The sequence below is a fragment of the Coenobita brevimanus genome, chromosome 20 (genome assembly GCF_032717465.1).
Source record: "Coenobita brevimanus isolate Jiangsu-jjx chromosome 20, ASM3271746v2, whole genome shotgun sequence".
Lineage (NCBI taxonomy): Eukaryota > Metazoa > Arthropoda > Malacostraca > Decapoda > Coenobitidae > Coenobita > Coenobita brevimanus.
Window position 1 is genome coordinate 21,757,485 of NC_136973.1, and position 17,022 is coordinate 21,774,506.

General features: G+C 43.9%; 1 protein-coding gene across 1 annotated transcript in view; it reads left to right on the forward strand.

Moving 5' to 3' along the window:
* Positions 1 to 738: 738 nt before the first annotated feature.
* LOC145391929 (uncharacterized) overlaps positions 739 to 17,022 on the forward strand; it is a 27,659-nt gene continuing 11,375 nt past the window's right edge. The window contains exons 1-6 of the mRNA XM_080266420.1: positions 739 to 986; positions 1,071 to 1,359; positions 1,594 to 2,097; positions 9,526 to 9,611; positions 10,045 to 10,105; positions 11,415 to 11,694. Of these exons, the coding sequence (XP_080122546.1) occupies positions 739 to 986; positions 1,071 to 1,359; positions 1,594 to 2,097; positions 9,526 to 9,611; positions 10,045 to 10,105; positions 11,415 to 11,694 (1,468 nt within the window). The remainder of the gene's footprint in view (positions 987 to 1,070; positions 1,360 to 1,593; positions 2,098 to 9,525; positions 9,612 to 10,044; positions 10,106 to 11,414; positions 11,695 to 17,022) is intronic.

Below are 17,022 nucleotides of genomic sequence, written 5' to 3' on the forward strand. Positions count from 1 at the left end.
CTACATGAGGTGCCTCTTCCAAATATATGTAGCTTATCCTCACTGTTCATAATATCTTTAATTGTAAGAAGCATGAATCACTGGATGAGTGGTAGGAGTTGATTCAGGATCATTTAGCTGTTGTGATATCCTTTGCATTTACTACAACCGCTGCATAGACACTGGATAAGGACTGGTAAAATAAGGAACCCAGTGGTATTTTAGACTGCATTAATAACTTAAAACTCAGCAGTGAACTATTTATTTGAAAATATGGTTACATAGTACTTGCAAGTGCAGAAGCAGTTATTGTTCAGTAATATTGACCTTTGTATCATCAGTATTGTTCAGTGGAGACTAGTTTGTGGCAGGAATTAAGAAAGTTTGGGGGAATCTTATGACAGGATGATAAAGGAAGAACCAGATGTAAAGATATATAGAGTCTGAGGTAGGTGACAAAATAGTGTAGGTGGCAAAAGATGAACCAGATGTAAATTTGAGTATGAGGTGGATGACAAAATAATGGAAGAGGTAAAGGAAGAACCAGGTCTAAAGTTACAATGTGAAGTGCTTAACAGAATAATGGAGGTGGTAAAGGAAGAAACAGATGTAAAGTTAGAGTGTGAGGTGGGTGACAAAATAATGGAGATGGTAAAGGAAGAACCAGATGTAAATTTAGAGTGTGAGGTGGGTGACAAAATAATGGAAGTTGTAAAGGAAGAAACAGATGTAAAGTTAGAATGTGAGATGAGTGACAAAATGTTCCTCAGTGACAATGAGACTGTCCTGGATGCAGTGTCCTCAGCTGAAGTTAAGCAGTTCAGATGTTTGGAGTGTGATCAAACATTTTTTTTAAAGAAAAGTCTTAAACAACATGCAGTTGTTCATTCAGGAGTGAAGAATTTTAAGTGTGATGAATGTGGTAAACGATTTGCACAGAAGGGTGGTCTCACTCAACACCTATTAATTCATTCAGGAGTGAAGAATTTTAAGTGTGATGAATGTGGTAAACTATGTGCACGTAAGAGTGATCTCTCCAAACACCTATTATTTCATTCAGGAGTGAAGAATTTTAAGTGTGATGAATGTGATAAACGATTTGCACAGAAGAGTAGTCTCACTCAGCACCTATTAATTCATTCAGGAGTGAAGAATTTCAAGTGTGATGAATGTGGTAAACTATTTGCACATAAGAGTAGTCTCACTCAGCACCTATTAATTCATTCAGGAGTGAAGAATTTCAAGTGTGATGAATGTGGTAAACGATTTACAATGAAGAAACATCTCACCAGACACCTATTAATTCATTCAGGAGTGAAGAATTTCAAGTGTGATGAATGTGGTAAACGATTTACAAAGAAGGAATATCTCATCAAACACGTATTACTTCATTCAGGAGTGAAGAATTTCAAGTGTGATGAATGTGGTAAACGATTTACAAAGAAGGAATATCTCATCAAACACGTATTACTTCATTCAGGAGTGAAGAATTTCAAGTGTGATGAATGTGGTAAACTATTTGCTCAGAAGAAGGGTCTCGCTTGGCACATATTTATTCATTCAGAAGTGAAGAATTTCAAGTGTGATGAATGTTGTAAACTATTTGCACATAAGAGTGGTCTCACCAGACACCTATTAATTCATTCAGGAGTGAAGAATTTCAAGTGTGATGAATGTGGTAAACGATTTACAATGAAGAAACATCTCACCAGTCACCTATTGATTCATTCAGGAGTGAAGACGTTCAAGTGTGATGAATGTGGTAAACTATTTGCACGTAAGGGTGATCTCACCAAACACCTATTAATTCATTCAGGAGTGAAGAAGTTCAAGTGTGATGAATGTGGTAAACTATTTGCACGTAAGGGTGATCTCACTAAACACCTATTAAATCATTCAGGAGTGAAGAATTTCAAGTGTGATGAATGTGGTAAACGATTTACAATGAAGAAACATCTCACCAGACACCTATTAATTCATTCAGGAGTGAAGAAGTTCAAGTGTGATGAATGTGGTAAACTATTTGCACGTAAGGGTGATCTCGCCAAACACCTATTAATTCATTCAGGAGTGAAGAATTTCAAGTGTGATGAATGTGGTAAACTATTTGCACAGAAGGTTTTTCTCACCCGTCACATATTATTAGTTCATTCAGGAGTGAAGAAGTTCAAGTGTGATGAATGTGGTAAACTATTTGCACGTAACAGTGATCTCACCAGACACTTATCAGTTCACTCAGGAGTGAAGAAGTTCAAGTGTGATGAATGTGGTAAACAGTTTGGTTGGAGAAGCAGTCTCACCACACACCTATTAAATCATTGTGCAGGGAAGAGTTTCTAGTGTGCTTAATGTGGTAAACAGATGACTCAGTTGATGTCATCCAACACTGTTTAATTCATTAAGGAGTGAAGAAATTCAAGTGTGATGAATGGGGTAAATGGTTTTATTATAGGTTCTCTCCAGTATCAGTTCAGGAGTGAAAAAATTTCAAATATCATGACTGGAAAACTTCGCAGAAAAAAAAAAAAGTTTTTATTCACTTGGCACCTGACAGTTCATTCGGGTGTGAAAACAATTATATAGTTATGATAAATGTGGCCATGTGGAGAGGATGGAGAGTGAGAGACTGATGAGGAGAGTGTATGTGAGTGAGGTGGAGGGGGAGAGAGGGAGGGGGAGGCCGAGGGTGAGGTGGAGGGACGGCGTGGAGAAGTACAGTAATCACTCTAATATCTGGACGCCCAATAACCGAACATCCCCACTACCCGGACCTTATCGTCATGGGATCCAACATTCCCAAAATGGTCCGAAAACCCAAAAAAAATAAAAAAATAAATCAATTTTTTGCCGTCCACAATTTGAACTTGCCGCGCGTGCCGCGGGAGAGCATTGTTTTGGTTCGTCATTCCTCCGACGTCCGATAGAGCGCCACTGCATCCTCCCCACTTCCCGCCTGTCTCTCACCGTGACTGGACCTACGCTCTTCGCAATGGCTGCCCACGTGCTCGCTTTTGTGGTGGTGCCGTACTTGCTGCAAGGCCTCCTGCTGCTCTTGGCCCTCCTCTTAGTGTGTGTGATGATGGCCCCGCCACCTGAGAAAAGGAAGAGAGTGGTGTTGACTCTGGAAAAGAAGAGGGAGATATTGGAGAAAGTTGATGCGGGTTGGTCTTCTTCCCGCATTCTCCGTGAGTATAACCTGGCCCGGTTGACTTTGTTCGATATCAAATGTTCCCGAGACAAACTCATGCAGTACCCGGCTGACTTCTCGTCGAGAAGCAAATGCAACGTGGAAAGGAAGGTTATGTTTACCCCCAAGTTTGCAGAAATCGACTGATCCACGTTGATTTGGTACCGACAGCAGTGTGCAGCTGGTGTGATGGTACGTGGAACGGAGCTGAAGGCTGCTGCTGAGAAGTTTGCAAGGCTTCACGACGCCCTAGACTTCAAGGCATCCGAGGGTTGGCTCTTCGCGTTCAAGTTGCGACATGGCCTTACTAACCGTAAAGCACATGGCGAAGCATTGGACGCTAACAAGGATGGAGTTGACGAGTTTCAGCACAAGGTGAAAGGCTTGATCGACAGGGAGGGCCTCACTCTCGGTCAAGTCTATAACGCAGACGAAACTGGCCTATTCTATCGCTCGCTGCCAACGAACACTCTAGCCGAGGAGACGGAGAAGCGTGTACCTGGCCGCAAGCTTTCTAAGGAACGGATATCTGCTTTGTGTTGTGCCAGTGCTAACGGCATGCACCGGCTTAAGCCCGTTGTTGTTGGCCATGCAAAGCAGCCTCGGTGCCTACGTGGGGTGATGGATGTCCTTCCTGTCGTATGGTACCATTCTTTGAAAGCATGGTTCACAGCTGTGATTTTCAAAGACTGGTTTCACCGTCACTTCGTCAAGGAGGTCATCCAGTACCAGACGAAGACATTGGGAATCCCTTGCGACCAGGTAAAGGCTCTCCTTCTGCTCGACAATGCACCTGCCCACCCGTGCGACAAGGACTTGGTTGCTGAGAACAGCCGTATTAGGTGCATGTTTCTGCCACCTAATGCGATTGCTCTCATTTAACACATGGACCAAGGAGTGTTCGTGGCAACAAAGTGCCTGTACCGTCGGAAGTTCCTGGACGAGGTGATGGTTGTTCTCGAGGACAAGGACGAGCGCAGGGAAGGACGTGACACTCGAGGCAAGCGGACTTTGGAAAACCTTCGCCGCTACAACATCAAGTCTGCGCTGTGCAACTGGGCTAGTGCATGGAAGGAAGTCCCTGTGAAAACTCTTGAAAATGGTTGGTCTCGTCGTCTTCTCGGAACAGATGTGGAGTACGATTTTCTGGGCTTTGACGTGGATGACTTCCATGCACGGCTACGTACGCATGGCAACGTTGTTGATGTGGACGATGTACGTGAGTGGTTGGACGACGACGAGGGCGATCCTGGGTATCAGACGTTGTCGGATATCGAGATCGCGTCTTCGGTTGCTGGTATCAGTCCCGAACTTGAAGATTCCGACGATGAAGGCGACGATGATGCGGACTCCTCTCAGCAGGACACTACTCCAGCCATCCGCAAGCTGAGCGCACTCCGGGAACACCTAGAGTTCGTTCTCGACTATCTGGAACACCCGGACTGCAACAGGGAGATGGGGCCCTTGGGACTCGTGGAGGAAGTGCGCGCTTTCAGGCAGCGCATCATCAATCGCCAGAATCGTCGGTCCTTGCGTCAGTCAACGATTGACAGTTTTTTCAGGCCCGTGACCCCCCTGTGCCAAGCCCTGGCTCCACTCCGTTGCCTCCCCAAGACAGGCCCTCATGCTCCGAGCCACAGCCCAGCACATCAGCTACAGTGGAGTCACCGCTCGACGTGAGTTTGCGGCTTTCCTCAGAGTCTTCTGCAGTCGGTACGCCATCACCACGACCCAGCGATGCACCCCTTGGTCGCCTGCCAGTGATACTCTCGGACTCTGACAGTGAAGAAACAGCAAGAACTTCTCCACTAGACCACACGGGAATTTTGAGTGTTGTGCAGTGAAAAAAATGGTGTGTTGTGTTAAGGTTTTCGAAATGAGAGAAAAGACTCAGTGGAAACAAAATTTAACGTAACTAACCTTCTTTGTTTTGGCTTTGGAAAATATAAAAAACTTGGGAAAAGTTAATGTGCAACACTAAATTATACTGGAACATTATTTGGACTAAAGTGAACACTGTGAAGAGAACGGACTTCTGTGTGTTATTGACTAAGTTCAGTGCAAGACTTCAGGAAGAGTGTACTGCAAGTGCTTCAGGAAATCGTTCTTACTGTCAGAGTCCGAGAGGAGGTGGTTATTCATCGAGGTGGCCAGGGACTTGCTGTAAGTAGCCAGAATGTTTCATACTGTACTTATTTCCATACTATACTTACCAGAATGTTTCATATTGTACTTTTTTCCATACTATACTTACCTCATCCATGTGCAGTAGGAATGTGTTTTTCAGAGTTAGGCTAGGTTAGGGTCCATAAGTACCAGAATGTTTATTAATGTATGAACATACTTCTAAACCCTCATTTTATGTTTCTTTTGCATTTATTTCAGTCATTTATGTGCCTTATTGATGTGATTTGGGTGTTAAATAAGTGCTATGCATGTCCAGAGGGAGTGGTGTAGGTGTTTCTCTGAGTTAGGGTCCATAAGTACAAGTCCATAAGCTGGGGCCCAATATCCGGACGAAACCAATAACCGAACCTACCGATGGCTCTATTACTCCGGATATTGGAGTGATTACTGTATATGAGGGAGGGAGGTGTGAGCTGGGAGCAGGGCAGTGAAATGGCGGGGGACAGGGCGTCATGGAGGCGATTTGTTTGTGGCCACCCTGTATGGGATTAAGGCGTCTGGCAATAGTTAGATAGATAAATGTGACAAAGCTTGAAGAAGAAATCAGGCTTTAACCAGGCATCTCCCCCCGTTTCCTTGCTCGCTGTTGTTGTGGGGGGGCTCCAGAGACGTCAATTGGGTCTTGACAAGTGGCGGAGCTATGGTGGGGTCTCTACTCTGCCCTCTCCCCTCTCCTTGGGTCCCTGTCACTGCCTCAACTTATTTTGCAATGCTCTTTTTCCTATTGCTTCTTCCTTCCTTTTCCCCTGTCATCACCAAATAGTGGAGGCCTTTAGTGATGATACTAGTCTCCGCCCCTTTGTCATATCGGGCGAGACTGCTTCCTCCCCACATGTTTGCCGTGCATGGCGACCCTTATATTGCTTGCGCCCCACTATCTGGGAGTTGAGTCCACCATAGGGCAGGGTGCAGTTCCCTGCTGTGGGCAACACGTTCTTTTAGTAGGTGGGTTGGCATAAGATAGGCAGCCCAGTGTGGACCCGCCAGGCAAATCAGCTGGCCATGTGTTGGCTCAGTCAACCTTGGCTAGGGTCAAGCAGGCCCTGTTTGGTGGGCACCGCACTGGCCCGTAGCTGCCACTCCACACCAAACCGTGTCCGCATATACCACTCCTGCTATCCCTGGGGCTGTTGGGTGAGTTGGACCCAACATCAGCCTCCCCCTGTTGGGCTCCATGGTGGGTGGGGGGTGGGGTGGTGAAGTCTGCCAATTCACATTATATGGATACAATTACTTCTTCTCACCCGATTATGTTGATGACCCGGGACTCCCCTTTGACTGTGGCCTCAACTTCTTCCCCTTTCCCTACACGTTCGGTTACATTAAACACCCCATCCTCCCCGCCTACTGTGTCTTCCACTCCTCCAGCTTCTGCTCTGTCTACTTCAGTCAGCCCTTCTACTATTGTCACACTTCATCCTTACCTTCCTCCTTCACCTCCTGTAGTGCCCGGAAGTGATATTGAGTTGTTTCTAGTTCATTTTATATGACCAAAAGTTCGGTTAAGTGAGAGAGTGTGGCCTGGGCATGGCTGTTTCCATGCGGATGTTACCAGAACATAGATTAAGTTACCTAGTTGCTAAGTCACTTTTTTTTCCTACTGTAATTTACTAGTATTAAGTCTCTTTATAATATAAAAACTCGAGTGAGATGGGAACGTGTGCCTTTGGTCGCGTAATCCAGAATGTACGCTTGTGCAAAGTGATATAAGGCACAATGATTTTCATTGTTTTTCGATGTAAGAGTATAAAGAGAGAGGTGTTGGTGAGTAATTATTGTGACTAGAGTATGTCATTTTTTTCGGGTAATCGATTGTAAGGGGAAAGACATCACATTGAGTCTACTACAAGTCTGTAATGATAAAAATCTTAAATTACATATGCCGTCATCCCCCCCTCCCCCTTTGCGTCACGCAGTTTTGGCGTGTCTCACTCGCTCACCAGCCGTGATAGGTGGCAGATGGTCGGTACTGTCGTCATCCTCCCCCCCCTCCAAGGAATTCTGTAAGTAATTTGATATTAATGATGTCTGATATGTTGAAGCGTGAATAGTGATACTCCACGAGTGATAATACTGACGAAATAAAGAAACAGACTCAGGTAGAATCAAGTGTTGTCATTCCTCAGGAAGTGTAACGGGGACGCCATTAGCCATTGGAAGAGTGAGTCCCGAGTTTCCTGCTCCACTCTGGTATTGTGAGCTGAATAGTGAGGTATTTCCCATATATTTGGGTACTGTACTTTATATTATTATTTAGTGTAACTGAAGCAAGAGAATGATAGCTACAGAGTTCTGTCTGAGCCTCAGATAAATGTGTGATTTCTGTAGGCCAAGTATCAGGTGCCTGGGGACTGTGAATTTTTTTTATTGTGTTGAAATGACTTTGCAATTCAGTATTTATTAGGGCTATGTTGTAGTAAATGTTCACGCACCAGTAGTTACTTTGTGAGGCACAGTGATATTGATGCAGTAATGATTTTCATGGTTAGAGTTACAGTTATTCATGCCTACTGTATTTGTTATAGTACATTTTCTTCCTTGTTAACCCTACAATAAATATTATTTTGAGCAGACCTATGTGTCTGTAGTGTCATGTGTTATTCTGTTATTACTTAAGATGTCGAGTGTTGTAACTCATGTTTCTTTATTATGAGACTTTCCTGATCATGTAAAGGGATTACTTGCATTTGGGAGAATAGTTATTCATTATACATATTAACTTCTAGCGAGTCCAAGCGTGGAGGTCGAAGTACCTGTGAGTGAGTCAGAGTTCAAGTCTGGACATCAAGGTCCCAGTGTGGAAGTTGAGGTCGGGAGTGGCAGAGGACTGGACCAGTGAAATTTGTGCTCAGAGGGACAATTATGAAAAAACACATTGGACCGAGACAGAGGAGCTAAGTTTTGTGGATTTGATAGTAGGACCATATAGAGATATATTTTTTGAACAATGTACCAACTGATTCATGTTTAATCTGTAAAGCAAGTAGCTGGGGAAGATTTCTACCTTTGGTCTTGTTAATACACATTTCCTCCCAGTCAAACTTTATTGTTTGTATAACCCTTGAGAACTGATGGTATAGAGCTTACCTAATAGTTTATTAATGTGCAACTTAGAAGCATTCTGGGAAACTGCGAAGGTTGGGCTTGGGTTGGCCTAGTTGGAGACTGGCCCCATCATTTTGGCATGCTACCACTCTTAACTTGGCCACTTGAAATGTAATAAACGCAGCCGAAGAGGCCGCTAATGGGAGAGAGTCTCCATCAATCTGAGTTCCCGACCGTTCCAGCACACATTGGTCATCAATAGTGACTTGATTTCTGCCTCTTTTGACTATGTAAAAGTCTGGATCGCAGAGATGACAGTACAAGTGGTGGCACAGCGTTGGGATGACCTATTAATGTGAGGGTAATTTAACTTGAAATTAAGGTAACAGCTCATCCCCTAGTTCTCAGAGTATATGTACGTAGCATTATGTGTAGAATTATAAGGTATGTGTATTTGTAGCGTGTGCTATTTTGGTGTTGCAGTTGAGCATTCACCTCGTGGGGTTGCTCAAGTTGCAGTTGGGGCATTTTTGTAGTTGAGCATTCACCTCGTGGGGTTGCTCAAGTTGCAGTTGGGGCATTTTTGTAGTTGAGCATTCACCTCGTGGGGTTGCTCAAGTTGCAGTTGGGGCATTTTTGTAGTTGAGCATTCACCTCGTGGGGTTGCTCAAGTTGCAGTTGGGGCATTTTTGTAGTTGAGCATTCACCTCCTGGGGTTGCTCACGTTTGTATAATTTATGATGGAATCCCGTGTAGAAAAGTTAATCGACCTTGAAACTGAAATGCCTGAGGGAGTAGAGGTGAAACAGGAACCCTCCGCAATTGATGAGTGTTTTGAGCATATTAGAACGTTGGAGATGTTAGGCCCACCCGGACTCACCCCGACCAAGGTTGGAGGTCCATCACAGTACACACCCGTTAAGTCTGGAAATCCATTTAGGCAGTCAGCTCCATAGTGGTCATATTTGCCTGTAGGAGGTATGCAGAGCTATCAGGGAAATTCCCAAACGGGATTGAGGTGTCTGGCAATAGATAAATAGATAGAGTGTAAGGATGCTGATGTTCTAAAGATGAGTGAAATGTATGGTCTACATACTAGGACCCTGGTGGATCACTTTTTGATGCAGGTGGAGTCAGTGACTGCTAACTTTGAACAGCGGAAGGCGGTAGCACTCACTCGTATGGACACAGAGTTGTATGGACACAGAGTTGCGTACATATGTTCTGGGAGAGTTAAGCTTATGTGAGGCAGGTGGTACTTATGGGGACATTAAGACATTGTTGCAGTGAGAGTTCAGAGGTCCTGAGGGGATCGCTGATGCATTCCGTGAGCTAGCCCAAGTGGAGTATAACTTTGAGGATCCACCTAAGAGATTTGTTAGACAGTTCAGGAGTAACTTCAGGGCAATCTGTAGAGAACATCCCCATATTAACCCTCCCAATGTGGAGCAGTTGTGGAAGAAAGCTGTGTTACGTAATGTACCACAGGAAGTTAGGGAACGATTAGAGTTGTTTAAAGATCTGGGAATGGAGGAGAGCTTTATTTCAGAATTAGAGAGAGAAAGGGGTTATAAACAGTGGCATAGAGTGGCAAAAGTTGTGGATGAACAAGTGTCTGATGTTAATTATGTTCCAACCCCTACTAGAACCACACCTCCAGTTGTTAGTGACAACGCTCATCCAGTGACTCAAGTACCCATACGTCAGGTATCCTTTAAACCTAGACCTACAATGTGGCCTTGTGGGTGGTGTTCAAATGGCAGTAAACATGACAGGGCGAACTGTCCAAGGAAACCAGAGCGAGGAAGTTGTTTTGATTGTTTGAAGGCTAACTCTAGAAGGGGACATGAGGGATGCCCTGGTAGACCTAAATTGTGTAGAGAACCAGACAGAAGCGTGCCAAATACATCTCCCGCAACAGCTAATTCCCTCCCACAGCAGGATTCTCAGTTATATCCAGACTCACAACTGCCTAGGGAATGACTAGAGGCCCCTGAGGTAATGCATGGTGCCAGTCATTTTGTGTGTAGTGTACAGGATGTAGAACAGAATGAGGCTGTCAGAACCTTTCAGATGGAGAGGTAGAGGAAGTTCGAAAAGTTCAAGGTGAAGTAGACACTCCAGTGATACTCTTGATTTTGGGACAATATCAGGTTTCAGCTTTTGTAGATACCGGTAGTGTAGCAACACTGATGAAAGAAAGTACAGCAAATAGATTAGGATTAAAGATTAGCAAGTGCCGACGTTCATTGCATTCAGTATCCAACCATAAGTTAACTGTTTTTGGCCAGGTTTCGTCAGTAGTGCTTATTGCCCCCGAGACAAGCATAGTACAGCGATTTGTTGTGGTCCCAGACTATTATTTGTCAACCAAAGTGCTCATGGGTGCGGACTTAATTGTTAGGGCGATTTTCACTTGGGACGGTGAAGGTCAGGTGATGCATTGGGGTGGTCAGCAGTACGAGGTCCGAAATAAGCTTTGCCAGACAGTGAACGGAATAAAGTTCCAGACTAACCATATGAGAAAGGCAGAAGGAGAGCTAGTACAAGTGAAGTGTAGGACCATGGTACCTGCACAGACATTGATGTCAGTACACATTGCGTTAAAGGACAGAAAACCCGGAGATGTCTTACAAGTTAGTAAATTTCAGAAGGCCAGGGGTAAAGCTTCATTAGCACCCAATTGTTGCGTGAGAGTTAGTGAGAACGGGACATGCTATTTACCCATTGCCAATGTAACCAAGGGACCAGTGAAGCTAAACCCAGGACAAGTGTTAGGGACGTACCATGTTGTTGACGAGTCGAGTATTACTTTTATCTTAGCCCCAAGGAACAGGACAGAAGTCCACTTCAATTAGTGCAACCAGTAGGTGAGGCAGAAGGTGACCTTGTGGCACCAGTAGTTCGGGTCGATAATGCATTGTTACCACACATGGATCAGGCACAGGATGGGAGTGACCGATGTGCCGCGCTTAATTCAATTCTCAGAGAGCTGAAGTGGACACATTTGTCTCAGTCACAGAGGAACAAGTTGAGAGAGTTGATATTGGATAATAATGCACTGTTCATTCTTGGTCCGAAAGAAATTGGCACCCTTAAAGTGCCTGAAGCCCACATTGATACTATTGACTCTGAACCCGTGCGTATGCCCTTGTATCGACATCCTGAGCAAGCAAGGAAGATAATTTCTGAGATGATCGATGAGATGATTGATAAGGATGTGATTGAGGAATCGAACGCTGCATATTTAGCCCCCATAGTCTTACTCAGCGAGCCGGACGGCAGTAAAAGGATGTGTATTGATTATCGGGCTCTTAATAAGAAGGTCAAGATAGATATCCAACCCCTACCCCGATTAGATGAATTAGTAGAGGAAAGTGCTGGGAAAAAGTTTTACTGCACTCTTGATATGAAAGGCGCCTACCTCCAAGTTCGGTTGGATAAGAGCTCTCGAGACTTGACAACTTTTTCTGATGGAGTTAATTTGTTCAGATTCAAGCACTTACTTTTCGGATTGTCTGTGAGTCCAGCAATCTTCACGAGGAAAATGCAGCAAGTGTTAGCCCCTTTAGTTAGAGAAAATTGGTGCCGTAACTACCTAGACGATGTTGCAATTTGGGCAGACTCTTTCGATCAGATGCTAGACCAACTGAAGATTACCTTTGGCAGATTAACTGAGTTTGGAATGAAGCTGAATGTTAGTAAATGCTCTTTCATAAAGCGAGAAATTAAGTTCTTGGGACGTGTAGTGTCGGAGAAAGGAGTACGCCCTGACAGTAAGAATCTCGAAGCCATTGAACAGATGTCACGACCAATGAAGGCCAAGGAAGTGAGATGCTCTGTGGGCATGTGTAACTTTTATCGTGAACATATTCCTGACTTTGCTGCCATTGCCAGTCCTCTCACTAATTTGCTTAGGAAGGATGCAAAATTTGAATGGTCAGAGGAGTGTGAGAATGCATTCTTAGTTCTTAAATAATAGTTAGTGTCAGCTCCAGTACTAGTAAAGGCAGATTTAACTAAACCGTTCGAGTTGCACACAGATGCTAGCGACTCGCACATTGGCGCAGCTCTTATGCAGCTGGAGGGCGAGAAAGATTTGAGACCTATTGGATACTTTTCAAAGAAACTTACCCCAGCTGAAAAAAGATACCTACTCCGTAACAGACAAGGAAGCTATGGCAGTAGTGAGTGCATGTAGATTTTTCAGCCACTATTTATGGTGCAAACCCTTTTCCATCGTCACTGACCATAGACTATTAACCACCATCTTTAAGAAAAAGACTAAATGCACACGTATGTCACGTCATTTGTTGGAGATGAGAGACTACGATTTTGTGATAAAGTATAAAAAGGGTGTGAATCATTATGTCCCAGATGCTTTGAGTAGACCAGTAGGAGCAATCGAGGAGGCCTCTGATGTAACTCAGTCTAATGCAGAATTTCGGTGGCTAGGCCTTACAATAGAAAAGGTCCGAGAAGCCCAGAGAGCAGACCCAAGGTGGAGGCAGGTAATTCAGGACTTAGAAGGAGGTCAGTTACCCAGGAAGTTGTCCGGTAATCGTCCCATTTACGCTTTCGAAATGAATGAGGAGATTCTGTATGTCCAAAGAGAAGAAATGGGAAAGTCGAGGTTGTGCCTGGTAGTACCCAAGTCTTAAGTGGCTATTGCTTATTCAGTTGTTCATAACCCTTCACACCTAGGAGAATGCAAGACGGTAGCCAAGGCAAGACAGCTTTTCTATTGGCCGTCTCTACTGACCGATGTGCGACATTTTGTTAAATCATGCAAGTCATGTCAGCAGTTCAAAGGTCACGGGAAGATTGTGCACTATTTTAAGGAATTGCCACCAGTAGATGATAATGGTCAGAGAGTTGCGATAGATCTCACAGATTTACATAATAGTAGGAGTGGTCACAGGTATTGTCTCACGATGATAGACCATTTTTCTAGGTACCTACGTATCTACCCCCTTCGTACAAAATCCACCAAAGCTGTAGCTGAAGAATTTAAGAAGGACATCTGTAGGTATGGCAAGCCGCAGGTAGTCATCATGGACAATGGAGGAGAATTCACCAGTGCAGAGTTTAGAGATTTTTGTAGGAGATCTGGGATTAAGCAAGGATTCTGTCTACCTTACCATCCCCGAGGAAATTCAGTTATTGAGAGAGCACATAGGACCTTAAAGACAGTACTGGCAATCTTGAGCCAAGAACACCCGAACACGTGGCCTGTGCACCTATGCGACACTGAGAAAGCACTGAACAAAGCAGTGCATACGTCCCTAGGTACATCACCATTCTTTGCTTTTTATGGTCGTCATCCAAATCGCGAGGTAGGAGATTTGCAGTTGCCTACTTATGAAGACTGTATAGAGAAAATAGATGTCAAACAGATGCTTAAGGAGAGACAACGTTGGATGACAGCAGGATACCTTAACAGGGCAAATGAGGCACATAGGAATGACTCTCTAGTAGCAGGTGAATTAGCTTGGATCTGTGTCGAAGAGTGCATGCCTGGTACGGCATCAAAGCTAAATAGAAAATGGCAGGGTTCTTACAAGATTGCCAGAGTTATCAGTCAGGGTAGAGCCTATGAGTTAGAAAATGTGTTTGATGGCATCATCTTGAGTAGGGCAGCTGAAAAGGTCAAAAGATATGTTGAAAGAGATGCCTTATTGAGTACGGTGGATCACAAGTTTTTGACCAGTGAGGAAGAGGAAGAGATACTGCATAGTGTAAGATCTTGGAGACCGCCTGAGAGGTTGCAGTACTCGTAGGTGATGGGTGTATGGTGTAAATATTGTATATACTCATTTTTTGTTTTCTGTCTGAACACGTCTTGTCCTTGCTTTTACTGGCTGGGAACATGGAGTCGGGCGTACCCTTCCAGGTCTCTCCGGACTGTACCTGCGTATTTATCTTTTCTACCAGTACCTATGATGATGTAATTTTGGGTTGATTAATAGGGTTGAGTAGTTCTTGAGGGTTTGTCCAGCTTTTGGAGAGATGAGGCGTGGAAGCTGCATGTTGTCAAATCGAGTACACCGTGGTGTATAGACTGTCGTTCTTTCCTTACCTCAATTCTTTTTTTTCTTTAGGTTAGATTGTTAGGCTTAGTTAGGGATAATGAGATCTCACAGTTAGGACTTTAATTTTTTTTTTCCCCCAGAGTCAGGGAACTGTACATGTGAGGGGCAGTTCTACCTGAAGGTCTTCGCCTGGAGGTTTCCTACTTGCTTAGAGAACCTCGAGCACTGAGTGTATGTAATACCCAAACTGTAGTATAGGATTGCTCAGAGTGAGAGGGGAAGTTTCCAGTTTCTCTATAGGGCTTAGAGAAGCTGAACTATGGGGCTCTCGTATGTTAGGAGAGGTAGGTAGGTTTCGCTCGGTCTCTCTGGATGGAACGCAGTGGAGCAACTCGTGTTACTCTTAACTAATCACAAAGTTTCTCCTGGTAGCAGGACATTCTCCTTGTGAGTAATATGCCTGGTGAGTGGCATATGTTGTCAGTTGCATTTAGTGAGTAGCAGGAGAAAATTTACTCATGGCAGAGGATTTTTTTTTTGTGGACATGATAGCTGCTGCCTGTTCTCGAGCATGGAGCTTATGTAATATCCCACAGTCGCAGTATAGGACACGTTGGCTGGTGTTTTGGGAGACGTGTAGATTGGTTTCCCCTCACGAGCAAGGAACGTGTGAAACACCCCACAGTAGCAGTATTGAGGGAGACTGGTCAAGTAGGTGAACTTACATACCGTGTGTGTTAAGTATGGGTACTGGGTATTTGTCACGAGTCGGCGTGATTAAGTATTTGAATAAACTCGTGACATTAACTTTGGTGGGAAACCGCGAATTCTAGTGGAATCCCAGTATTTATCACTCAGTTTAACCACCACGTATTCACCCGATCGGGAGTGTTTTCAGACCAATTTTTCACTGTGTCATAAATGATCGTCTTTGTGCGCGACTTTAGCACCTCCGCTGAGTACTTTGTTATGGGCGTGTTTCGCTCATTCTAGCCGTTAGTAAGTGCGGCTTGACACTTGCCTCTCTCTCACGATTTGAAGTCAGTCAAGATTTGAGTGCCGCGGAAGCAGGTAGTGTGTGTGGCAGGTCCTTCCTCAGCAACGACACCTAGTTCCTACCGCTGCCGTTGGATTCCCACCTAGCATGATTGGCGAGAGACTCAGCGTGTGCACTGTGCAGTGTCCTTCCTTAGTAACGACGCCCAGTCATCCGCTTTGTCCACTTTTCTGACCAGTATTTCTTTTTGTTTTTTCCTAGGTTTAAGAGTTTAGCTTTTGAGTGAGCGAGTGAGTGCGATCTCCATATTTGAATTCATCTTGAGACTCATGTAACGTTAATTTATTTTATTGCAATCAATAAATTAACAGTTCCTTTTCTTGAGCTTAATGTAATGTAAATTTGTGTTTTATTTCTCCATAAGCTTATTCTAGTTGCAGCTTCTAGCTTGCATAAACGCTTTGCTATTCATAACTGGTACTTAGGCCAGTCCTTTTGTATTAAGCTTAAAATCCGGTGTGCAACCAGGAGTTAATGCATCAGCAAGAATCTGTTATCATTAATAGCATTAGTTATTGATTGTTAGGGGTGGAGTCACTTTCTCCAGAGGCCAACAGTACTAATAAACAGCAATTAAATAAACAGTAATTAGTCTCTGCTGTGTACCGTTGAGAAAGTTTATAAATTCTCGTCCTTAGAGAATCGGCGAAGTAAGCCGGAATAAAGTAATCATTATCATTGCTTGATTTTCACAAGAGAATTCATTGTCCTGCTCTAAGTATTATTGAATAATTATTCTTTAATATTACATACTTTTCAAAAACCCCATGATAGTATTTTTGAGGAGTTCAGGTCCAGTCGCCTGAACTTTTGGTCTTCCCTAACCGTGAGCGGATGTAGTGCCCGGAAGTGATAATGAGTTGTATCTAGTTCATTTTATATGACCAAAAGTTTGGTTAAGTGAGAGAGTGTGGCCAGGGCATGGCTGTTTCCATGCGGACGTTACCAGAACATAGATTAAGTTACCTAGTTGCTAAGTCACTTTTTTTTCCTACTGTAATTTACTAGTATTAAGTCCATAATATAAAAACTCGAGTGAGATGGGAACGTGTGCCTTTGGTCGCGTAATCCAGCATAATGTACGCATGCGCAAAGTGATGTAAGGCACAATGATTTTCATTGTTTTTCGATGTAAGAGTATAAAGAGAGAGGTGTTGGTGAGTAATTATTGTGACTAGAGTATGTCATTTCTTTTCGGGTAATCGATTGTAAGGAGAAAGACATCACATTGAGTCTACCACGAGTCTGTAATAATAAAAATCTTAAATTATATACGCCATCATCCCCCCCTCCCCCTTTGTGTCACGCAGTTTTGGCGTGTCTCACTCGCTCACCAGCCGTGATAGGTGGCAGATGGTCGGTACTGTCGTCATCCTCCCCCCCCCCCTCCAAGGAATTCTGTAAGTAATTTGATATTAATGATGTCTGATATGTTGAAGGGTGAATAGTGATACTCCACGAGTGATAATAGTGATGAAATAAAGAAACAGACTCTGGTAGAATCAAGTGTTGTCATTCCTCAGGAAGTGTAATGG